Source organism: Carassius carassius, chromosome 46 (assembly GCF_963082965.1).
Source record: "Carassius carassius chromosome 46, fCarCar2.1, whole genome shotgun sequence".
NCBI classification, from domain to species: domain Eukaryota; kingdom Metazoa; phylum Chordata; class Actinopteri; order Cypriniformes; family Cyprinidae; genus Carassius; species Carassius carassius.
This window is the reverse complement of record NC_081800.1, coordinates 19441541-19468754: the sequence shown is the minus strand read 5'-3', so window position 1 is coordinate 19468754 and position 27214 is coordinate 19441541. Positions and strand designations below refer to the sequence as shown.

The 27214-nt window shown below is 35.1% G+C and overlaps 3 protein-coding genes and 1 pseudogene across 3 annotated transcripts in view; 2 read left to right on the top strand and 2 right to left on the bottom strand.

The window, feature by feature from the left end:
* The window catches only part of LOC132129196 (armadillo repeat-containing protein 1-like), a 428278-nt gene that overhangs the window by 252057 nt on the left and 149007 nt on the right, over positions 1–27214 (bottom strand). The window lies entirely within an intron of this gene.
* LOC132128907 (SH3 domain-binding glutamic acid-rich-like protein 3) lies at positions 614–2268 on the top strand. Its single transcript, XM_059540303.1, has 3 exons — positions 614–766; positions 1122–1289; positions 2104–2268. The coding sequence occupies exons 1-3, from the start codon at positions 722–724 to the stop codon at positions 2164–2166; spliced, it is 276 nt and encodes a 91-aa protein (XP_059396286.1). The 5' UTR covers positions 614–721; the 3' UTR covers positions 2167–2268.
* Positions 4134–12527, bottom strand: LOC132128906 (SH3 domain-binding glutamic acid-rich-like protein 2). Its single transcript, XM_059540302.1, has 4 exons — positions 12300–12527; positions 6017–6202; positions 4913–4984; positions 4134–4547 (listed from the first exon to the last, which is right to left on the bottom strand). The coding sequence occupies exons 1-4, from the start codon at positions 12342–12344 to the stop codon at positions 4533–4535; spliced, it is 318 nt and encodes a 105-aa protein (XP_059396285.1). The 5' UTR covers positions 12345–12527; the 3' UTR covers positions 4134–4532.
* On the top strand, positions 13276–26240 carry LOC132129596 (lebercilin-like; annotated as a pseudogene).

Sequence of the window (27214 nt, the reverse complement as noted above, 5' to 3'; positions counted from 1 at the left end):
TCAGACTATCAGACTCTGATTATGAATGACAAAATAACTCTAATAACTAAATTAACCAAAATAACTGAAATTCATACACTACTTGGTTGAGTACATAGTGCATAAGTACATAGAGTATGAGTGCCTAGTGTATGTGCGTCACTTGGGACGAAGCCAGACAGTGTCACCATAAAGTATGTTGACATTTACACTTAAATTTTTTTTTGACATTTACACTTTTACACTTTTACATTTACACATTTACACTTTTAAATTAAGACATTGTATAACTATATATATATATATATAGTATACTATATATATATATATATATATGAGTCATTAGGACTGGGATCTTGTGCAGCGCCCCTGTATAAATATATAAAACTGCGAACAAATTATACTAATGTTTATCTTAAAATGAGAACTTTATGAGCCATATTTGCAACCAGCTTGTGTCAGGTTGATTATAATACATTTTGTTGTGCAAACTCAGTGTAAAATGCCCCCATGCAAGTTTAAGCCGGCATGCCACAGTTGTGTTTGTGTGTGTGTGTGTGTGTGTGTGTGTGTGTGTGTGTGCTGCTTATGGTAGGTGGGGCTGTCAGGTGTACTGTCAAAACTAGCTTTTCCTGGTCCTTGAGTTTACTTTTGTTTAAAGGTTAAAACAGTTTACTGAAATACTACCAGTCTACTTCAGCAGCCACTTTTATTCTCAACAAAACTTATAGCACGTTTGAAGATGTCCATTACGGTGTATTTCAGCAGTGTGAGTGGCTCTAGAGAGGTGTGTATCTCTTTATTTCTCTGGACTTATCTGGCAGTTGTTTTATTTATTTATTTTACTTTTTAAACTATAAATTTATATTCTTAAGTATATACCAATTTTTTTGTGTTAAAATGCTAGCTAGACAGTCATCTTATGTCAAATTAGATCAGTGAAAATATCTCAATAGAACTTTGTGTATATATTTGTGTCTGCAGAAGGATAAAAAAAAACATTTTAGAAGGTGAAAAACATTATTTCAAGATAATTGAAGTGAATAACTACTTGTTCTTGTCGCATGTTTTAAAAAAGAAAGAGGAACCAGAGAGTTTCAATGTGCGTTGTCACAGGTTTGATTTGATCTCTGTTTCCTCAGGTAAAGCAACATCAGTCTGAGATTTTCCAGTTCCTGGAATCCAAAAAGATCAAGTACTTTGCTGTGGACATTGCAGTAAACACTGACGTGAAGGAGGAGATGAGGAAGAAAGTGGGAAACCCCTCAGCCATGCCCCCTCAGGTCTTTAATGGAAACAAATACTGTGGGGTGAGTCTCAACTTGTAGCCTAGTTTTGACACTGGTCTGTAGATCAAGAAAGAAATAGTGTATCTATTTTACCTGCATCAAAATCACCATCAAGTCAGGAATGGTCCATTGATTTTGTACCCCCCCCCCCCCCCCCCAAAAACCCCATATCATTACAACATTACATTGCACACTAAATGGTGTTAAATCTATCAAATAATGTGATTTAAGTTCAGTATCCATTAGTTTTTAATTAATTGTGAGTATTATGTCATGATTTACAAATGAAAACTGGGAATAAGTATTTTGCAGTTATTAAGAAAAACACATAAAATTCAGACTATGATATGAACGTGGAAATCTTCTAAACAAACAAGGTGTATCTGTCAGTACGCTCCTTGGGTTTTGTAACAAGCGTGTTAAACCACTAAGTCAGTCACTGAGAGGGCGTAAGTGGTTGTAGTGTATATCAATGCTAATAATTTTGTTGTGCAAACAACACTTGAAACAAAAGAGTTCATATATGCACAGTAAACCTGTTAGGCTCGTTCAGTTTCTTGTAAATTAAAACACACCCTTTCAAACACTCCCATCATCTATAGATGTTTCTACTGCTTGGAATTCACCAGTGGTTTCTTGTGATAGTGTGGGAACACACACTGTTCACAAATCAGCAAATTAACACACATGCATTGTGTCTGGATGTACTTTATCAACGCCTGTGTAAATGCTTTAAAAACGATCACTTGAAGTTTTAAAATCTTATTCTTCCATACTCATATTTTTATTTGTAAAGACCATATAAAGCTGTTATCATCTGTCTTTGTGTTCATAGGACTATCAGAAGTTTTTTGATGCAGTGGAAGATGGGAAACCAGATGCTTTCTTCAAACTCTGAGCTACTATAGGCACACTGAACTAATCCTTGTATTTTTAAGATTACATATGTTAGGAAGCTACATATTTTACATCATTAAATGAAAAAAGATTTTCTTTCAAACTTATCTCGGTTACATTTTGTATCTACGGTACATCTATATTTTTAGCACCTTCCCTATTTGACCACTAGGGTGCAGTAATGTCTCAAATACCTCAAATGTCATCACTGTTGATGCATTTAATTCCCCTGATGCGTTTTTTAAGCAGTGTGATTCCTCTTAAAAGTTCAAAACCCATCACAGTAGTTTAATAGCTTATCAATTTTAGTTTACAGGAAGTGTTGTATTTGGCCTTCATTGCCATGCCTTATCTTTAAAAATCATAACTGATGATCACTACATTTTATTTCAATTAAATTGTAATATTGTAATTAGTATTCACTATCATTAGTATTCACATTTGAATATCAAAAGCAAAATCTAGGTAGAATTATTTTTTTTTTTTTAATTCTGATTAACCTATTAAAAGGTAATGGCAGCAAATGCAAACATTGAACTAGCAGAGATTCAGATTAATTATTGAAAATAAACTATTTGATAGATTTAAATTAAAGTGAAACAATATGACTAAGTTCAGTATCCATTTTTTTTATACAAAAGTTTTTTTTTTATACAAAATTAGTTTGAAATCAAATAATAATTGGCAGACCCTCTAGACGTCATGGACTCTCTTATAAGGAATTTTGTCCTGTGTGTCAAAATATTTGTTATTTGAATACTGTATCCATCCATTTTTAGTATTCAGCTCATGGGTAACAAACATCTGTATCTATTTATAGACAAACAACATTTTCTCACACTCTCTACGTCAGCCTCTTATGCTAGCTAGTGCAAAACTTGCAAAGGCATGCTGGGATATCTGGACTGTTCCACTGGGCTTTTTCAAAAGTTACATTTTGTTGTAAACACACATTATACTGTGTTTGAAAAATTAATCCAGCACAGCAAGTTAAACAAAACGATATATATGGTATGTTATATATATTAAAGACAAATCATTTGTTTTAACTATAGAATGCCACTTGGTTTGATATTTTGTTTTATGTGCAATATTTGCCTTAATCAAGACTCTTGAGAAACACAAGAAAACACCATTAAAGAAGCTTTTTAATATACTTTATTAAAAATTAGATTTTTAAATTATTCATTTAGAGTAAACAACAGTAACTTCATACATACATCAATATAGAGAGGAATGATACATTTTCACAGAATGTGTGACTATATGTGTGTGTGACATAAACATATTGTGTCCTGAGAATGGTGTGTGTATGTGTACGTAAACGTACATTTAGTGCTTATTCATGTGGAATGGGAGGAGTGATGCAATCTAAATGAATAGTAAATGGAAAATGTAAAGAAAGTAAGTTTGGGAGTGTGTCTGTTTTGTTTAAGGTGGTTTTGGGGGAGAATGGCAGTAGATTGTCAGAAGAAAAAAGAGAGTAGACTGTGTTAATATAAAACATGTTCCACACAACCGACACTGTGAGTAAACCAACTATTCTCCCCAGCTTTGTATAAGTCACTATATGAGCTACATAAATGGGTGAGCTGGGAGTCAAGGCATCACAGTGTGATACATGCTAGCATACCCCTGAGAAGAAAAACATATTTTAACAGAACAATAAAGAGAAAAAAACAAGATATGAGTTATTCAGCATGTTTTCCAGCGGAAGGAATGAGAAAAGGCTGTAGGAGTGAGATCTGAAATTCTACTAATAAAGCATAAGGTGTTCAAATACTGATTCAGGACCAGTTTAACACTCTGAAAAGCTTTGAAGAGCCATTATGTGTCGTGGAAACACTAAGCTTAGAGATATTAATTCAGGTCAGGATTCTATTTCCTGTTTTGAGGCTGTTTTTGGTGTGAACTTTTACAAATAGATCAAAGCCGGCGGAAAGGACAAAATTATACCAAATTCAGTTCCTTTGGGCTGTCTGTCTGAGCTCCTTAACAAAGAATGACTTACAAGAGACTTGCATACTTATTATTTTCTTTGTTTAGATTAACAATGTAAGTCTTATGCACACAAAACACACACACAGGTATAAGTTCACTTTCTATCCCTGTATCATGTTTAAAAAAGCAGAATAGGCTTTTCATGCAACACGTGTACAACAAATGAAACAAAACAGCAACGCACATAAATAAATAATTAGCCATAGCAAACATATGTAATCACCCAGTCTGTGTGTGTGTTTGAATGAGAAGATGTTTCTTAGGAAAAGCTGGGCCGGAGGGCAGCGTGTGTTTGGCAAAAAGCATTGCTGGCAGTGAGGGCTTCAGAGCAGGGGACGAGAGTTACATCAATGTTAACAGCACGATCTATGATTCAGAGTCCTGCAGAGAACAGAACTGAATTCAGTTAGATGTTAATCCTATAATATAATCCATAATAATATCACATTAAACAAGTGTAGAGCCAGTAACAAAATATGACAAAATAAGCATTTTAATAAAATCAGACATCCATTATGAGAATTACATAATGTGTTTCATAGAATATATTTTGAATACACTTTATTTATCTTATTCCACTGGCAAATAGTGTTTTTAAGCATAAATATAACAAACTTAATGTATAAAAAAACAAGAAAATAAATTGCCAATAGGAGAAATATATCAAATATACTTCTGAAATAAAATTGTTTTAAGACCTTTTTAAACATATTTTTATTAAAAGACAAGCAGGAGTGAGTTTGTACCTTTACAGGGGACAGACGGAGGAACGAGAACACTGTGTTCATCTCTTTAGACTGGAAGAAATCTTCATAATCCTGCAGAATGATAAAATGAGAATGACTGAGGAGAGTTTTTAGCAATAACACAGTGTTTTTGTGCTGTTTGACTTGGTTATTGGATATAAATATAATATATATATACATTCATATTAAACAAAAGCATCTTGGTAAAAATACACAAGGATGTGTTTTGCCCTCCAATAGTGTTGAATAGTTAATCACTGTGACATGTTAAAGAAACAGATCTGCTGTTCTGATTGGCTACGAGAGATGTTGGGGGCAGGGTCTAAGAATAATCAGGATTATTGTGAGATTAGTTCGGTTGGGCACTCAGCAAAATCCAGCCACTTCTATGAATCATTCACAAAATATACAAACCTTACCATAACTCAAGTGTTAAGTGATGAATCATTTCTAAATTAAGATTCAAACTCATAAATGTCTTTCTGATTCTTCAGCCATTTATGGCATATTACACTACAACTCTAATTAAGAAAATAAGTGTGTGTGTAGGTGTGAATGTGAGTAATAGGGTTTGTCTTTTTTTCTCTTTTGTTTTAGGAAGAATCAGAGGCATGAAAATGCCTTCCTCTTTTTCACTACCTATAAGACATCTCATGCTTTAAAGTGATTGGATAGACAAAACATAATAAATACCACACTAGAATGTAGGCTAGAGAACAGTGCCACACATCTTACACCATGGAGCTTTGTTTACATATATTGATTTTTAATTAACATCCTCTTAAACCAACCCAATGTGGACTCATTGGCCAGACAGGGAGCTTTTAGCTTATCATTGATTTAAGTGTCTGAGAGAAACAGTGTATTACTTCAGCAGAAGACATTTTACAGAACTAATTAATACGAATGAATTGTGTTTTGTGGTATACTGATGAAGATATAACCAAGGTGTGAGTATTTATAACTATAAATTAGCTTCTGATAGAAGATTATTGGTTAATCTTTGTACAAGTTAAGTGAGAATGTTTTATAGGAGAAGGTACATCACCTGTCCAGTGTTTGATGTAGCAAGCATAAGAATTAGTTTCTAATTAAAAGACTCACGCCGCAGTAGTCGTCTCCATTGAAGATCTGAGGGGGAAGAGGATTGCCTTTTTCAGGTCGTTTCTCTTCAGGAATGTTCCGATACATCCAGAGCCTCTGATCCTCCAGCATGGTGATGTCAACCTCCTCAAAACTGATCTGGTTGGCCTCCAGAAAGCCCACGATGGCCTGCTGATGTTTCTTCAGCTGAGGAATCACACAATGAATGATCTGTGATAGCTATTGAATGATCTGTTTTATTAAGATTATTAAAATTTACTCTCAAATGTGACTATGAGTATTTATGAGTGTATAATAGTGGACGTGGTGTACTGGTACTAGTTAAAAGTGTTATTAATCATTTTTGTACTGATCAGCCTTGTAATTTTCAGCCTTGAAACATTTTTTATTTAATGCACACTTAATAAGTGCTGACAAAAAAAAAGATTGTGAATGTGTACATTTCTGTGTGCATTAGTGTCTGCATGTTCATTCTGAAAACACACAGATGGAAAGCATTCAGTGAAATTCCCATTAGTCAGATGTAGGAGGAGAGTATTGATTGACAAAAAGGGATTTATTTGAAACCAAATGTAAAATGTGCAGTTGGGACTTCAGACACACCTAAAAAAATTCCCTAAAACAAGAATAGAATATGACTATGCATTTAAAACACATCAAATTTAACACAGAGAATGATGAAAGACTGTGTGTGTATGTTTCAAAGTGCTTTGGAGTGTCCATTTTTGTGGTCCTTTCAGGACGAGGGCGTCGGGGTGCAGGCTAAGAGGTTAACATCTGCTAATTTATTCTGGCATCCTGTGATTCTGAATCCTTCCCCATATTAACATTGAATAAACATTTTGTCCTTATCTTACCCACCTGTCTGTCACCCTCTGCGCTCAGCTCTCTGTTGAGCTGTTTAAAAACTCAATAATTCAATTCCATTGCAACAATGCCAGGCGAAGTAGATGTTCCAAAGCATAAATAATGTCTTTCTTTAAATTCCCAGCATGTAGTTAATGAATGCATTAAGAAGTGGCACACAGAGATGAAAATACTTCCAAAAGGAGAACATTCCTTTTATAAAGACCTTCCTCGAAAGAACAGTACAGTAGACTTAACTGATGCTTCAGTTTTAACAATAAAAATTTAACACATTTAGCTAAAAAACCAGGTATGAACCATGTAGCCTATTAAGAGCCAACAAAATGTCTTAAAGGATTAATTCTGTCATAATTTGTTCCAAAACCTTTTATATTTCCAAATAAATAAATATTTTTTTTTTTAAATCACCTTTTGTGTTTCACGGAAGAAAGAATACAGATTTGGAACATCACAAGGTTTTCGTTAACTAAGACTATTAAAAAAAGTCCTTACTTGAAATAAAATAAATATTATAGTGAATAAAATGAAATATTAAAAACCTAATAAAAACTATACAGACATCTTATAATAAAACAGAAACTTTGAATTATTTGTCTACATTTTATCAGTGGTACTAAAATAGTTTGTTGATGGCAGAATGTTCATTTATGGTTGAACTATCCCTTTAAGATAAAAATTTGTGCATGCAACCTTAAATCTTTAAACTATTATTTAAACACCACATACACATTAATACACATTAATCTGATACTCTACAGTATGTATACCTTTAGCAGATGATATACATGCATTATGCCTCAACAGACTCCGGGGCTGACACTTCTTCAGTCTGCGCACCTAACTACAGTATGAGGGCTGGTTTCAACAGCTGTTTGAGAGGGTGTGACTTACAAAAACAGACACCTACACACCCTAGTCTGGTAGTATTACAAGTGTGTTGTCCAAAGAAAGTGTTTTTGGACATATCCACATTGTGGAGGAGGACAGACAGAGCACAAAAAGTCCCCTGCCTTACTTCACCTCGCCTTGCCAATCTTTGTTTCTCTCTCTCTGCTGACTTTGCGGAGCGAGCTGCTGGGAGGACACTGCATGCAGAGCTGTTCAGATGAATTCAGTGTTCCCATCTTAGCAATTTTGTTGCTAAATTTAGCAACTTTTCAGACTACACTAGCAACTTTTTTTCCAAAAAGCACCTAGCAACAAATTTAGCCATTTTTTACATATATTTGGCAACTTTTCTGCAACGTTTAATAAGTGACTTGAGTGATAAAAAAGGCTCATATTTTCATCTAATATACACAAAAAGAGGAAACCAAAGATGAGTACACATCATCTAAATCAAGTTACTTACAGTTGTTTATATTTTAATATTATATTATGCATTATTATTATTTAAATTAAAATCTAAATCAACATATCAAGTATTTTTGCTTAGATTTGATGCAGTGACAATTTTGCGTAGTGATTACATAGCGCCCTCATCACGCAATGACATCACAGCGTCATTTAGCAACTTTTAGCAACAAATCAACCTTCCTTTAGCAACTTTCTCTGAAAATTAGTTGGCAACACTGGATGAATTCTGTCACTAAACACACACACTTGTGTGCACATAGAGAGCACAACTGAATAAAGATTCATAACCAGTGATGTGTTGATGAGTAAATAGGCCTATGTGCATGTTTGACTTTGTAAAGGTAGAGCAGCTCTCCATTAAACATTAGGCTCTGTCTGTGCTTTTTAAAAGCTCTATAAAATTCAAAAAGGACAAGCAGATCTAGCCTTTTGTCGAACCTGCGCAGCTATTGTTTTATCCTCAAAACAAAATACACACACATTCTCTGTCTATATGATTCATTTTAAGAACTACTCTTCTCTATGTCTGTAACAAACTGTTAGAGAAGATTGTGTTTCCTGTAAAAACGGGCTATCATTAAGTTACATAATTCCACCAGTAGGTCTTTTTGAGTGTCTCGTTTCTTCATTCAACTGATTCGTTTAATAACGCTGATTCGTTCAGAAAAGAATCAAGTTAACTGTTTTTATGATCAAGTCTTTGAATCATTTGTTCATCGATTCTTTCTTGCATTAAGGAATGAACTAAGCAGGGGTGTGTTTCCTAAAAGCAACTATGGTCACAAGTTTTGTCGTTACCAGTAGAGTTCAGTGGAATTTTTTACTAAAAAAACTAAAAACTAAATACCATACAGTTTAAAAGTTTGGGTCCGTAAATTTGTATTTTTTATTTCTTTGAAATAAATTAAAACTTTTATTCAGGAAGGTGTTAAATTGTTAAGAAGTAATAGCAAAGATTTATATTGTTAGAAAAGGTTTATATTTTGAATAAATCCTGTTCTTTTTAACTTTTTAATCATCAAAGAATCCTGAAAAAAGTATCACAGTTTCCAAAAAAATATTTGGCAGCACAACTGTTGCCAACATTGATAATTCTAATATTAAATCAGCATATTAGAATGATTTCTTAAGGATCATGTGACACTCACTGGAATAATGGCTGATGGAAATTTAGCTTTGCATTACAAAAAAAAAAATATTTGAAAGGATATTAAAATAGAAAACATTATTTTATAATGTAATAACATTTTGCAAGATAACTATTTAAAAAAATAGTTAAAATGTTAAAAAACATTACAAGTCTTACTGCTCCCAAACTTTTGATCGCCAGCTTATACACACACACACAGACACACAGACACACAGACACACAGACACACACACAGACACACAGACACACAGACACACACACACACACACACACACACACACACACACACACACACACACACACACACACACACACACACACACACACAGACACAGACACACAATGCTTACAATTTAAATTATCATTTAAACGTATTTTGATTCTGGGAGCAAAAGTGTCCAATCAGTGTTATTTTAGTATTAGTTATGCCATTACAGTATCCATTAATGTTTTGATATAGCTTTATTATTATTTAAATTTAAATTTGAATTTTAGAAATGTGTTATGTGTTTTTGTCATGTTTATTAGTTTCTTTTTTTATATTTCTATTTAGCTTTAGTTTTAGTTTTAGTTAGTTTTTATTTTAGTTTTAGTAATTTTAGTGGGTTATATTAATACAGTACACTGATTTATAATAGAAAATCCAGTCATTATATAGATCAGTGACTTAAACCAGTGCCTTAAACTTAAAATTATTTATTGTTAGTTTTCAAGGCAGCATTACTAATGGTTATTTTTTAATGTTTTATTGTATTTATTGTATTTTTTAATGTATTTCAGCTTTATCTCATTTACCAAAAGAGTAGTTTTGTTTCAGTAAACAACAAAAAACTGGTATCCAGTGACAGGACAGGTTACAGGGGTAAAAACAGTATTTGGTTGGTCATGTAATCACAAGCCCACCTGCTCCATTCAAATTACTTTTATTAGGCTACTGATATGACTTGGATCTGAATGTACATCATTTTAAAAATTTTAAGTACATAGAAGTTTTGCATTTGTAAAACTTTTTAAATTATAGTAAAAAGACGAAGTGCACTTTAAAAGAAAAACAAATCCCATGAGGGTGTGCCATCCTGTTCTGAATCAATGCGCTGAATGCACTCTTACCACTCAGACTTTCTTAACACACTTACAGGCCCTATATCACTGTAGAACCTGTCTCTCCAATAAGTTCAGCTGACTGAAAATCACTCAGTGAGTGCTCTCAGTCACAGTCCTTCGCATGCATGTGTTTAGTGCAACGGTTGGAGGTGGATGAGTGTAACAAATGGAAAAGGTTAGCCAGGGTATGACTTTTATAACCCCCCTCTGACAAAAGCTTATGGGAAGTATGTGAATCAGAGTGTTTATGTAGCTGTAAGTAAAAATAATAACCCTCACTCACATGATCCTAAAATCTTTAGTACAGTCTTTAAGTACAGATTGGTTTAATCAGCCATCACTTGCTTCACATCAACATGACAAAACAAGTCATATAACAAACACATGTAAACTGAGTGAACACACAAACAGTAAGTCTGTCCACCCATCACGTGCCAGTTATTGATTGAAACATTTCCTTTTTCCTTTCCATTTATCATCTTGTTTGCCATGCATAGAAGAATGTGAGCATAAAAGATGTTGCTTATATGAGAGCAGTGTGTGCTGAGACGATTTAGACTTAAAAATAGCTCTTTTTAAACAATCCGGGACTTGTAGAAATAAGGAGATAGCGGAAATCGGTGCATAACTCATTTAGGCTCTTACCTCATTCTGGTAATATTAGGTTACGGTGCTGAACTGTACTTGCCTCTCTATCTGCTAACATCCAAAAACACATGCTTCATCTCCATATCAAAGCTGTCAAATACACAGCAAGTCACTATACAAACATCATCTGAAAACCATCAAACACCAAGTGAATGACATTACAGGAAAATATGAGTAGTTGCCCTTCCTTTCTCCCAATCCCTGTTTTCTCATTTAAAGAACTAAAAATTAATGTCACTGGACCAGCCTGCTAAAAGGCGGAAATATAATCCCAGCTCTGAATAAATCAAGACATTTCTTGTGCTTTCCCTGCAGGCTGTGTAACAGAGCGATTAAAACTGAGCTGATCTGCACGCCAGTGATTGTGGCATTGGAGTTGGCAGTGGGTTGGCTTTTTCTGTAAACATGCACTTTGTCCAACCTATAAGCTTTATGGCTGTTAGCAGTGCGCCGAGGTGGACAACAGCTTTGGATTATTTTAAATACAGCATAAACCACATTTAATAACCACTGAAAAGCATTTGTTAGAAACCATTGCTGAATACATAGATCAGAACTGAGTTTGGCAGTGGTTATGTAATACATTTTAGAGTCACAATAAGTCATATCTATCCAGAATGTTCTGCACTGTGCGGCTTGAAAACAGACCCACTTTTAGGTGTGCACTTGGCAGCAAAATGTAATGTAAATGTAAAATACAAAAAAGTGCCACATTTATACCCTTATGGTATCCATTTTCTTTTTTTTTTGGAAGGGGGGTGTTATCATGAACATGGATAATCAGATCTATGGTTTATGTTAAATGTGACATTTGATTCAATCACTGTACCATGGTATTGCCTGCAAGAGAGGGTGGGTTTTCCAGGATTGGTTAAGTTCATTAAGTGGCCCGGGCTTACTTGAAAATAAACGCAATAAATTCTTATTCGTATATAAGTCGTGTGCACACAAAAACCTTACTGAGTGCCATAAATGTATCATGAAGTGAGGTTATTCATATAAATCTATAGCTAATCTATGACAGTCTTACTTGATCTAAGTATAATAACTATTATATGGAATAGATTATAAGATTGCAGATCACAGAATAAAAATTAACTGTCGTTTGTTGTCATTCACCAGTTTTACAACACGCTACTCGGTGTAAACGTTACTCACCGCGACAGACCCGGACGAGGAGGCGATGTACACTCTGATGACCATCCTAATCCACAATTGACCTCTCGCGGAAGAATGAAGGCTGGGAAATGTTGCACTCTCCTTTTCTATAGACTTCGTTGGACCTGCGGTGACGTCACCTTCGCCCTTTGAAATTAAAGTGAGTGCGCGCGCCCGGTGTTCTGTAATAAAGCCGCTCGCGCTCCATCAGTGCACTTCAGTCGGGAACGCGACAGACTCACAGCGCTTATCCTCTGGCTCCAGATCAAAACGTGAATCATGGGAAATGTAGTTTACATCTCCTACAAAAGACTAAGGATATTCGTGTTATAATTTATACGATTATCATATGTAAAATACCTGAAAAGCTCTGCAAATCCTCCTCTCAAGCATATATATTACTGTCATAGGATGTTGCTGCGAACTGTGCAAAGTCACTATTGTGTTATCATAATGGAATGATTAGACAAACTACTAAATATAAGGAAATATAGGGAAACGGTGCTATTACGTGTTTGTGTAGGCAACATATGAAAAGGTTTTGCTTCAGTTGGTTTTGGTTAGACATCAATATTGTGACTCACAGCATTACAAATTCAAACAAAAACGTACCTCCTTTGCTATGTTCTTAAAATATTGAAACTTATAAATATTACCAGGAACGACCATCAACATGCTAAATTATTGACATGACACTGGATTACTGATATTTATATTTTATTTAGATATTATTTTGTCATTTGCATTCAGAATTGTGGAAATATTTATGTATTTTTATTAATTTAATTTTATTATTTTTTATGTATTATTATTAATATTTTAATCCTTTTATTTAATCTAAAATATTATAAATCAATGGAAACAAGTTTTATTATTTAGATATTAATTTTATAATTTTCATTTAGCATCGTTTCTGCTGGAAATTTATATTTTAACTATAATAATAATATTTTTATAATCTAACGCATATTTTATCTATCATGTGAGAGTTATCATCACCAAGAGCTATAATAGTAATACCAATCTGATTCTAAACTGCCTTTTTTAATCTTTCTGACAGGTTTTTGTTACTTTTTATAGTATTACCGACGCCTGAAGCCTGTATTATCAGCCGTGCTCCACAACTGGTGATGGTCAGGGGCGCGCGCGTTGCCATGGCGAAGCGTCATTATGACACCAGTAGCAGAAGGCGAGGCGTGGATTCAGGGATTTCACGAACTCCTTCAGTAAAGCACATTTTTCCTCTTCAAAAGCTACAATCTCCGCCAGACGACGCTTGATTAAAGGACATACGACCAAACAACCGCATTCGCCCTCTCTTTAACGTATCGGATAACGTTTTGCTAATTGTTTGGCGTCGTCTCTACGGCAGAGAGTGTTGTGTGTTGTCCTAGTTGCACGATATACATTAATCCCAGCTAGCTAGCTCATCATGTAGCTGGCTAGCGAGTTTGCGAGCCGTTAATCGAGTCAAAATCAAGGAACTGACCATATAGATATGGATACTTAGAAGGGCAAGAAACTGGTAAGTACTTTTAAAATGATTTCATATATATTCATATATATATATATATATATATATATATATATATATTATATACATATATATAGATAGATAGATAGATAGATAGATAGATAGATAGATAGATAGATAGATACACGTGTGCGTCAGTTTTATAGGAATATCAACCAAACTGACATGTGTTGTTATGGTTACTAATTCCGTTCAAATTGGCCTGACAAAGACAGATGGTTTTGGTGCTTGATGCCAGTTTTGTCATTAGACTAAATGAAAGAACGCGTAAAAACAGTCTTAACTAACGCTATATTTTATTAGTTTTACATTTGCATAGGATTCCTTACCTAAAGCCAAGACAGGTTCTTGGCAGAAAAAAAATAATTTCAATCACTTATTAATTCAGATCTAATTGATTAGGATTTGTTCATTATTATTGGTAGTAGTAACGTTAGTTGTTGTAGTATTTAGGCTGCAGGTAGTAAATAGTGCATAAATCTGTTTGGTGAATGCCTTATAAAACTCAAGATTTCCTTTATGCAGATATTTTGATATTAACTTAAAATATTTGATACTAGTTTCAAAGAATTGGTTTCTTTTTGCAAAAATTAAGATGTACTTAATTATTGATTGACCGATATTGATATTTTTATTTTAATCTTTTATTACGATACCAATTATTTGCATGTTTACATTCCCGATAACCGATATGCAGAACCGATATTTATTAACTAACTGTTATAAAGTAAATAAATGACTGAGTGAAGACAGAACATACTTTGGTTTTTCCTCTTTTCAGTCATCTTTTTTTTAAGTGTTGAAAATAGGGCTGCAACTAACGATTATTTTGATAATCGATCAATCTGTCGATTATTTTTACGATTAATCGATTAATCGGTTTATGTACTTATATTTTAGTTTTTTCCATTTTTCCCCAAGTAAATTATTAATAAATGGTCTTTATCCTTCAGCATAGATTTTAAAGAGATTTTAACCATCAGTCATATCCTCATCAAAAATATACCTGGAGTTGTTTTATTGTGTTAGTAATCCTTTTGTTGAACTCTTCTGCAATCAGAACACTGACCCATACTTTAGCAAATTTCACAAGGAGATTTCAAATAATGTTTTCACCATGGCAGTCCTTAGAGCTCCTAAAGTAGTTTAACATAACATCCCGAACAAAGCTTATTAAGGAATCTTTCAGAACATATTTTCACGAAGAATAAGGATAAAACAGAATAAAATTGCAGTGCATTGTATTTTATTATTTACTTGGAAACAGCTTTATAACTTTTGCTGTGAAATTGTAAACAATCCTTCGAAAAAAGTGCCAATGGCATGAAACCTGAATGGAACTCACAATTTAAAGTAAAATCCATCAGAAGGTTATCCAGAAAAAAAAAAAAAATTGGACACACACAAAAAACCTGCTGTGTGAAAAAGAGCAGTGAATACTTAGAGAAAAAAAAGTGCATTTCAAATATCTTTAAACATTTACCTCTCTCATTCAGTCATAATTAGGCTGCACGACTGAATTGTGAACTGGTAAACGACAAACTGATCACAGAACATGTTTGTAAAGCTTTAAATGTTAACTGTTAAAAAGCAATGTTATCAGCTTTTACGACTAAACATTTGCAAACAACATTGTACTGGAGAATCTGCACAAATTAAAGTCTTAGGGGCCGTTCACAAATCACGCCTAAAAACGCGTGGAAAACGCTAGGCGCACCGCTTTCTCCTTCTTTCCAAAGCGCTCGGGCAGAAGCGCCCCTGAGGCGTCTGCCTTTGCTAAGCAACCATGACTTGAAGACGCGGAAATTTCAGCAAAGGATAAATGGATTTGCAGCTCAAAAAATCGCTTGCAGTAGCTCTGCTACTAAATTTATTTCAAAATGGAAATCCATATACAACTATGATCAGCTGTTCCTTTCATCTTGACTGAGCTTTTAACGTTGTTACGGGAAAGGATGAAGCTGATTGGTTAGTTCTTGTCACATGACCCGCGGTGCGCTTGAGGCATTCTGAAAAGTTGAAATGTTTTTAACTCGATGCGGTGCGGTGTTGGAAATAACGAACTTGAGTGCGCAAAAGACGCGATATGTGAACGTCCCCTTAAACAGTTCAGTAGTGCAGAGTTTACAGGTTACTCTTCTTTTTTTTAAAGGCTCAAAGTAAAGTACTCCCACATCACGCTGAATGCTGCAGAGACGCTGTTCAGGAAGCACGTGACATAAAACAAGGCCAGCTATTGGCTATTCGCTACTTCTCCTGCTGTACTGGCTGAGTAAAACCTCCGGTGGCTCATTACTGCCGCACTTTGGTCACCGCAGATTTGAAATATGCACGAAATGAGCCGCTTACGGCAAATAAAAGTTATTTACCAACGAATCGATGACTAAATTAGTTGACAACTATTTTAATAATCGATTTTAATCGATTAAATCGATTCGTTGTTTCAGCTCTAGTTGAAAATTAGTCTTTCATGTTAAATTTAATCTTTATATTACAACAATGAAAAACATTTTATTTCTAAAAAGCATCAACAGCAACAACACTAATATTAAAAATAAGTCAAATAAATGTTGAATGTCTAATGTTATCAACTTCATTTTTAAAATACCGTTTTAGTAGGTTTATAAGATGTTTAATAGATACAGAGTCAAGAATAATTCACTGGATAATGTTAATTCACTGAATAATATTCCCTGGAATATAACAAACAAAAGATCGTATTTTATTGCATTTCTTAAATGGAATGTTATATCAAAATTATTAATAAAGTTTTGTCCTTCTAGATTATGAAATGCCTGCTGACAGCGCGGTTTATCTATGCAGTTACTCAGAACTATACTCAAACTGTGATCGCTCGAGTCAATAATAAAAAATTAATTTCCATAGAGCTGTATTTATTTAGATGTTTATTAGCAAAATACTGGTTATATAGTAAATGTAAATACAATTTAGGGTGTTTTAAACAAATTAATCTTGTTAAAAGTTACATGCGGTGGCCGTGCTGGAGCATTTCCTGAGCATCAACCACATCAACCCGCTGATTGAACAGCAATATGAAAGCGGCTTCACAAGACTAATGATGGAGCGAGATAATTAAATTCAGCGCTTTTATTTACAACATGCGCTCATTCATGACTGTACTATTTAATTCATGCAAAGTTACGTCTTTATTGGGAAAGGATCTTGATGGAAAATCTCTGACTTCACGAGACTATGAACATAGACAACTGAGAGAGAATTAAATTCAGCGCTTTTATTTCCAACATGTGCTCATTCATGGCTGCATATTAATTCAAGAAAAGTTAAGTCTTTTTTGAGACAGGTCTTGATGGATTATTTAACATGACTTCGTGAGTTAGTCACTATTTCTTAGAGCCAAGCTGCAAAAACTGCATATCAGGCATTTATGTAATGCATCTAATTTGTGCATAACTGGCTGTTATGTTAAATTAAGTTTACTAACTACAGCAAATCAAGTACCTGCACGCCGTTGTTGTTGTCTCCCCTCAGACGCGCTGCAACAGCGATCCTGTGATCGTTCTGATATTACAAAACCGATATCCGATTATGGTAAAATGCTTAAATATTGTGGAAAACCGATATATTGGTCGATCTCTACCCTTAATGGGTGTCATAATAAATATTTTATAGGGAGGTGAAAGGTGAGGCAGTAATTGAATGTTTAGTATGCCATTAAGGAGTGAATTATACTATTGGCCACTTACAAAGGGCAGGCTCAATTTCCATGGTGATGGTGACCAGAAAGGATATCAGGATTCTGCAGGTTCAGGGAGAGAAAGAGGATGACTTGCCAGTAGCCTTATAAAAGAGTCATAAATCTTACATTATGAAGACACAACAGATCTGCTGTAGCTCATTTTTGTCTTTTATCCAGCCCTATTGGTTCGTTGTTCTTAGTGACTGTAATGAATTCAACCTTCCTAATTATCGGGAAGAAGGAGGCGGGAACCGGCGGACAATCAAAATGAAACTTTAATAATCAAAATAAACAAATAAAAACCAAAACATAAAATAAAGCCCAGGCCTGGTCCTCTCTCGTCCTTCACTGTCGTCGCTCCTGTTTTATATCCTTCCATCTCCTCCGTGGGACTCAAGACCGGTGGGTCGAACAGGTGTCATTCATTTCGAATCACTCCACCGGCCTCGCTCGTTCCCACATCCCTCGGCCCCGCCCCACTCGTCACAGTGACACTTTGTGATTTCTTATTTGTACTCAGCTTATGATCTTCAACTATTACACTTAACAAACACAATAAATACCCTCATTTGATAAGAAAGTGTCTAGTTAGAACATAATGCAATAATACATAATACAAGTTTAATTTGCACAGACAAAGCTATTTATTTGAATGCCTTAGTGTTCAAGATTTGCTCAGTTATGCCAAACTAAGAGTAATGTTTGTAATTTTTTGGCTGAATACATGATATGTGTTAGTGGCTAGACCGTATCCCCAGCCACATTACTAGATGAGAATTAAAAATACACTGCTGTTGTTAATGAGCAACAAACATGATGGTAACATGATGCAGTCTTGATGAAGCATCTCAGACATCTTGAGTGTTAAGCATCTGGTGGTTTTATGTCACAATTCGCAGAAAGCTCACACACCATCTAAATTGCAAACATACAGTGCCGTAGCAATCATGCCTTTTCTGATTTGTATGTTTGGATGTGTGTGTGCGCTGCTTATTAATTGTGAGTGGAGCATATATTCAGTAAAGTCTGATCTGCCTCGATCATTTTGAACTGAATTGCAGGGAGAGACATGGATTTGCATGAGGACAATCATGAATCAGAGCACAGCCGATTGTCTCACCACAGTGATGGGAAGATCTCAGATTCTCCTTTTCAATCTGAGAAACAGGAGAAACACAAAAAAAACATCAAGAGCTTGGCTGGTGATCATGTGCGAACCAGAAAGCGAGAGCCAGCCGGAGATCAAGAGCCTGATCGGTGTTCGGATGGACAGCGTAGCAATGCCTCTTTCTACTCTGATGATTATGAAAATGTCTCTCACTCGGATCGGTCTCTCAGGTCAGCCTCTCTGTCTCCACAAAGAAGAGGGAGGTCTAGGAGAGTGTCCAGCAGCCCCTTGCATCGAGCAGGTATGCACACACGTTATAGGCAAGCACACAAGTCTGAAATCACATTGAAAATCTAGGAAGAAAAATCTAATTCAAACCTATAGATTGACTTTTTAAGATTAAAAAACAAAGCAAAAAAACTTAATGATGTAAAAAGAAGAAATATTTAAGATTCTGCACTATATCTAGGTCACTAATCTAATGAGTACATTTGTAACAATGATCATGTGAACTGCTTAACATGATCATCACAATTTGCACAAACCTGTGATGATGAGTTCATATAACTTAACTCTTTGTAAAATCTTGTTTGCTTCACTATTCACTCATCATCATAATGAAACAAATTGACCTGAAATTAAGAAGGATAAATCATTTGTGTACACCTACTGAAGCACATGAAATTAGTCAGATGTCTCCTTTGGTTCACCAATTACAGGTATAACATACTTAACATGATGGTCAAGGCCATCAGCAACTGAATTCTGTTGTGAATGCATGGCCAGTTTTTGTTTTGTTTGTGGCCAATCATGTTTCTTGAGACACTTTGATTGCTGTTCAACCCAAGATCTGAGTAATGGGCAGCAATTGGATTTTCTTACTCAAAAGATACTCAGTTGTGCAGTCATATCTCTTTGTGGATAAATCTCTTGAAACCTGTCAAAGTCGTAAGCTGTACCATAATGGTATTTGAACAAATTCAGAGTTACAGGATTAGTTTCGAGTTGACGAAACCTAACTACTCCATTCTGGCTTTTTCGGTACCATGATGCTGTTTATGAGCTTTCTTTGTCAACAAGGCTTTGATTCTGAGTTTGTGGAGTGCATGCACATAAATGTGACATCAGTGGCAAACAGCCTATCACATGCCTTGCAACACAGAGCAAATGTGATTCACTTCTCGCAAAAGAACCAGCAAGATCCAAAACTCTTTTGCTAAGGGTTAAGAGATTTACGAATATAAAGAATTTAAACACATCTACACTGATGAAAGTACTTGTCCATGAAAGAGGACAAATAAAAAAAATATCTTGCTCAATTAGTACAGTAAAAAATGACACGTGAATTTAGTTTATATAGTTGACATATAGCAATAGAGACTTGAACATGACGCGTAGCATTTTTAAGCATTATCTATTGATTCTACAGATTATTTATCTAAATTGATTTGTAAATATTAATATTCATTTAAAATAAATGCTTTATAATAATTGTTAAACTAAAATTACTTCTGTGTAAGGGATTAATAATAAAATAAATAATATTAATTATAATTATATAAATCATATAAAATAATTTTAAGTAATCATTAAAGCCAGACAATATTGTTGTTAATTATATTTTAGGTCTATATAAGTGACCTTTAATTTGGAGGAAGAGAAACTGAGGGAGTGCCTTTTTTTTTGCATCAGACGTGTCACTTTGCCCACATCTGATTGTTCCAATTTCAGCTTGAGTTCTCTTACCCAGAACATAACCCAGGATTGGTGCAAACTAAACTGAAATTTACCTGCCTAGCCAGCTAATCTGGCATCATGGTACAGGCTCCAGGTCATATTTCACTCCAAAAGCTATAAAGAAATATTTTGCTAAAACAATATGGAGCTAATTTTGAGGAACAATATTTTTTTGAAGTATGACATTATTTTCTTCACAGTTAAGCACATTTCATATCAATTTAAAATTCATAATGCAAAAAAAAAAAAAAACATTTTGAAAATAACATTAAATATTTTAAATATTAATACAATGTAGAAAAAAATACAATTTAAATGTAGATATACTTAATTGCATAAAAAATAATGGCATAATGCAGCACATCCTAAGGATTCTAAAAATAGGTTTAAGTTCTTTATGCAAAATTATTTTTTTTTTTATAAGTAATGTATAATCTTAGTATTAAGCTCTTAAATAGACTGAAGCATTTAGAGAATTTAGAGAACTTTTGTGTTCTGCAGTACCAGTAATGACCAGCAGAATGCACTAGACACATTTAGCATCAAGTGTCATATGAATGGTTCAGTGTTTTTTTTTTTTTTAAGAAATACATTTATTCATCAAGGTTGCATTAAATTGACCAAAAGTGGCAATAAAAACTTTTATATTGTGTCTCTATATGTGTGTTTATATTAATGTTCTTTTTAACTTTATATTCAACAGACAATCTAAAAAAAGTATTAGTCCAAAAAAAATTAGGCATCACAACTATTTTCAACATTATTAATAATTATAATAATTATTAGAATGATTTTTGAAGGATCAGGTGACCGAAGACTGAAATTTCAGCTTTGCCATAAAAAAATTATTATGCAAGTACAATTATGCAAATAATTATGGTTGTTTTTTTTTTCAGGTGTACATAAAGGTGTGTCACACCGTCTCCCACCCCGCTCCCATCATCCTCAGCAGTGGTCAGGAGGCCTCCGATCCCAAACTTTGAGTAAAGATTCTCCATCTAAAGAAGTGGACCCAGTCACCAAACACATGCTGTCTGCACGTCTGCTAAAGATCAACGAGTTGAAGAACGCATTGTCTGAGCTGAGGCTGCATGCAGACGAGCTGCAGCGTGAGAACCGTTTACTGCGACAAATGCAGCTGCGGCAAGAGAAAGCTCTGCATCGCTACAATGACACAGAGAGTGAGATCTCGCAGCTGTTGTCTCGTCACAACAATGAGACTCATGTACTGCATGAGAGGCTGAGACGCAGTCAAGAGAACCAGCGCACAGCTGAGCGAAGCCTCAGGGAAACAGACGCCCAGCTCCAGCACTGTCGAAGTCATCTACAGAAACTGCAGCAGCTCGCAGATGAACAGAATCTTGGAGAGAGGGAGGAACTCTCACAAAAACTAACATACACTCAAGGCAAACTGCAAGAAAGTGAAAGCAGAGTGAAGGTAAATTAAAAAAAAAATAAAAAAATTACAATCAAGCACACACTGCACTGCTTAGCAATAAGGAATGCCCAGCTGTCCCAGGGCGACATGTCTATGCATTTGTGCCTTACAAACTTAAATATTTGGTTGTGAATTCTGCCTGTCAACTTTTCAAACTTGTCACCAAGGTCAAATTATCTACTGGCTAAGAAAGCAGATAATGTTAAAATTGTAAGAATGGCTAGTGTAAAATTTATATTATTAGGAAGAATATTAATATATTAGTAAGAATGGGTTGAAAATTTCAAAGCGATGAGTGATGTTTGATCATGCGTCATAGTTCCCAGTAAAAGTGTTAATGAATCTATGGTTTCTGGTATTATTCAAATTAGGGCTGCACTATTAATTGCATGCGATTGTCATGCATGTCTCTTTAGTAAAGCTGGTTCCGTGATTAGTCCTAAATATCCATCACCTGCTTTCAAATGGAGCGGCACTTAATATACAGAGCCGTAGTTCACTGACAAGCTACGCAATATCACGTTCATAACCGAATGCGATTCATCTGCGATCATGAACGTGATATTGCATAGCTTATCAGTGAACTATGGCTCTGTGTAGTAAGTGCCGCTCTATTTGAAAGCAGGTGATGGGATATTTAGTACTAATCACAGAACCAGCTTTACTAAAGAGACACGCATGACAATCACATGCGATTAATCGTGCAGCCCTAATTATAATGTATATATATTTTTTCTTTTTAAAGGAAACTAAATTAAAACTAAATTTAAAAAATGAATTTAAAATTTTCTCATTCAATGTTATGTCTGAAATTAATATTAATTCTATTTTTTATTTAATTATAATTTTATTATATTTAATTAAAATAATTATTACCAATTATATAATAATACATTAAATATTAAATTATACATTTAACTTTTAAAATCGAAATACAAGCTTTTACCAGAGGAAATGAACTTTCTTTAAGGGGCTATGGTTGATTATAATGACTTCATCCATCATCATGCTTTCAATATGTGTTTGTCTTTTTATGACTGTGTGTGTATAATGTGGGTAATGTCTCATCAGGAATTGGAGAAGAACATGGAGCTGAGCAGTGGGAGCTTTCAGAGGCAGCTAGCTAATGAGAGGAGGAGAACTCACAATGCACAACAGGAAGTTAAAGCACTACAGGAGGAAGTGGAGAGACTTTGCTCTAAACTAAAGGTTCTAAGGTTCCAAACTCCCACAAACCACATATGCAAAGTTAGATTTTGATTCATTTAATCCGAAACCTAATTTTTTGCATTTTATATCAGGAGAAAGAAAAGGAGCTGGATGCTCGGAATATCTATGCTAACAGGAGGCTAAAAGCTTCTTCCAGGAAAGAAGCAGAGAATGGCAGCAAACAAAAAGGTAGATGAGCATTTGTTGATAGGTTCATCTAAGTGCCATTACACGACTGTACTATGCATCTTCCTCACAGGGCCTTCTTACACACTTAGAAATTCTGTTCAAAATGATTAATAGCAGACAGGTAATGACTCCATAACAAACATCTTCCTGTGCTGATTATATTTCCATGAGATTCACTAATGACTCCAGCATTAATTACTGTGGTTCTATGGATTAAATATATGACATTAGATATGTTTTATGGGCTCAGTGGAAGAGATGTTGTATGGGCTCTAAAAGATACAGTAGTCCATTATCAATGTATAATGTGTGTACCTGTAATCTATGCATTTTGTCACATGTTTGTGTTTGTATATGTGTTGAAGGCTCCAGTACAACCAGCACAAAGGCAGTACAGACAGAGGACAGGACGTCCTCACTGGACTTCCCATCACCACCTCCAACTCTTACCAACGAACTCCCACTTGACGACCAGATTGATGATTACCTCTCTCTGAAGGCATGTATAATCTGCTCAATAAAGATCTTATAAATGATATGTCCTTTTAAATTGTGTTTTCTGAATCTTATATATTAAACATAAGAGAACTCATGAAATTCATGAAATTGTGATTAGCTTCAGTTTGTGATGCAATTACTGTAATTAACCTAATGTTTAATATAGCTTTGTTTCAAAACTAGAGTGCTGCTTGTTGTCTTAGACAACAACTCGCAAATATAACTCCATTTAGGAGATTTCAGTAGATATTGAATAGTGTGATACTCTAATAAGAATGAAAATACATCACACAAAGATAGTGGGTAAAGTAATACATTTTCATTTACTATTATTATTAATTAACTATTTTAATTTTTTATTATTATTATTGAATGATTACTAAATAATAATAATAAAAAGATATAAATAAATAATTAGCAAATTCCTTTCCCTCTTTCTCATTCTGTTTTATCACCTAGCGATCCTTTCAGATAGCTCACATTATACCATGAATTTCCTTGTTAATTAATCTCGGAGTCATTTTTTAATTATTGACTTTCAGGTTCAAAAGCCTGCTGTGAATCACAGGGTAAAAAAAGATTGCCTTTGAATATCTGTCCTTCTGTATCCCAGCATGCACCACACAATAGAATAGAATGTAGTTCATTTTCATATCCCAAAGCAAATGTTCACATCTTTAATTCAGCATTGCATTGCTGCATGAAGTGCTAACCTCTTAACCTCTGCCAAATAGTTTTAACAGAAGAGCACTAGTAACCAGGCTGATTAGTTTTACAGCATGAGTGTTCGTGATATGTAATAATAATTCTGAATTAAGAATGATCCCAAGTTAGGTTTTAAGAACAGTTCTTGGAATAAGAGTAGTTGCACAGAATATTTATGTTGTTATTTATTTTCCCATATAAATTCAGTAGCAACAAGGGATGGTCAAGCTCCAAAAATGACAAACAAATTACACCATAAAGCATTATTAATATTCTCTGCAACAGCTGAGTTTGATGTATATATAAATATGTTTCATCGGTTTTGACATCAGTGATGCCAAATGTCATTGGTTTGACCTGCCAAATTAAAAACATCATGATGGTGAGAAAATGCTGACAATTTTCATTTTTGTGCAGATTGTCACTTTACATGCATACGTAAGTAATATTTCATAGAGCAAGCCTTGCTTAGATAATAAACTTTGTGTTTTCCTCAATCCCTGTCCTTTGTTTGTCATCTGTTTTCTTCTTCATATATCAGCAGGAACAGCAAGGCAGGGAACAGAGATCTAGAGAAGCAAAACAATGGAAGAAACAAGAGTTTTGGAGGGAAAGGGAGAAAGAAAGAGACATGGAATCTGAGATGGAACAGACAAGGGAGAAAGAGAGAGAAAAAGAGATGCTGCATGACAGAGAAAGAAGCATGGAGCTGCTGAAAGACAAGGAGAGGCAAAGACTTAATCAACAGCACAGCTCAAATGAGAAAAACTCAAAGGGATACAAAGGTAAGAAAGTAACTGGTCATAAATGTCATTTCTTACCATCCTAACCATACTTGTTGAAATGCATGTTCACATCTGCAGTGATTTTGTTTTAAAATAGGCCTGGACAGAGAGGAAGAAGATTGGAGGATTGGCCGGTCTATATCTCAAAGGGAGGAGGAGAGCAGGAGGCAGTGCGAACAGGAAGAGGAACAACCTAAAGCAAGAAATGTAGACATCCAGGCTCGTAATCAAGAGAGTGCTGAAGAGGAACATCAGCGCAAAGAGCAGCTACTGGCTAAGATGCGTGAGATCGACATGCAGACCCAAGGTCAGGACTCAGACTTCTTTTCTGACGACACAGGAAGTATCCGCTCTCCTCCACGGTTGTCTGAGCAACGGAACTACAACGGTATTTTCCAATTTACAGAGCCAGAAGAGAACACAAACACATTTGCAAGTGGGAGAAGAGTGGGTGTTCTCCAAGCACATGGACCAAGTGAGGGTCTTGACCTTGCTTTTGGTAGCTACACCCCTTCTTTTGGTAAATCTGCCCCACGTGCTGGTTTAGGTGCTCGCAATGCAAATCAGCCACCCCGAGAACTGGAGGAAGAGATTAATCTGGGTGGCCTGGTTAAGGAAAGGAAGTCAAAGCTCATGCAGCAGCTTTTTGGGGCCTCTGCCACACCACCTCCTTTAGATAATAGGATGGAGATCCTAAGCCCCCCTCTAACAAGCCAATTCACATCAGGTTCAGTTGGTGGACGCAGGAGGGACACAGACACACCAGATGGACTAAATATCAGTTCTCTGCCCAATAATAGGAGCACTCTGCATGTGTCTGAGAACCGACCCATGGTCAGGGCCATTACATCATTTGATGATGACATAGAAGAAGTCACACTCTGAATGGGGTGTTTTATAGCCAATATGAAAGGATACGTTTTTTAAAACACAAAGAAAGAATACAAAAACCTCTGATATTTTGTTTTGAGTTCCGTTATTATGAAGTAAGCACTGATTAAACAATGCTTAGTTTGCTAATATGCCTCTTTTTTTTTTACTTTTCCGGCAAAATCTTGAAGAAAGACTCTAGTTGGGTTTGCAAACGTATCCAGATCCATAATGACCAACGTAATCTACCAAGAACTGCGGCAATTAGCAACTATCACAGCCATGTCAAACGCAAAATGGGTTAAGACATACTTTTTTTGGTGGGCCAGTAATGGCAAATAATGGTAAACTGACTACCACAAACCTTAATAAATCACATTGTATGATACATTTAAATACTCCCCTCCTATAAATTTTGCTTCTGAAAGGGAAACTCCTACAAATGCATATAGTTTATTAAACCCTAACAGTAGTTTTTTTTTTTTTTTTTTACCAAAAAGCAAGCTGTAAACAAATCTGGGCCCGATTCCCCAAAACGTTCTTATCGCTAAGTAGTTCTTAACCTATTCCTTAACCTCTCTCTTAACCTTATGGCACGGTTCCCGACACGTTCGTACGCTAAGTATATCTTCTGTAAGTCACACTTTCGTAAGGTTGGTCTGGACCATTCGTAGCTCTCTCTTAGCTTTATTTGAGCTCATGACGCTACTGTACAGCAGTCTTTAGCCTAGGCTTTTTCGTCATGTAATTAAAGCGAATTGGCAATCATTTTTTTGATAATTAAAATCTGGCAAACAATTTGGCTCTAAATGGCTAAGATCTTTAAATGGGTAAGCAAGGTGGTGACCAGTAAGCGACCAACTATGGCAGCGATCCAACATGTCCTTGTATTGAATCAAAGACAGAGCCGGACTCGGAGCCGTTTAGTCCATGTCAGTTTTTTTATTCGGCAAAACTTAAGCCCTTTTGACATTTTGCCTGACGTGGCTATATTTAAAAAAATCCCCTCCCAAGACAACTCATTGTGGAGCAGCTGGACCTTCCCAGACCTGCGCTGGCCAGGCTAACGCGGCGGAATTCTGCTTTAAGCCCTGAAGCCCAGCGCTACGTTTTTTTTATTTTTA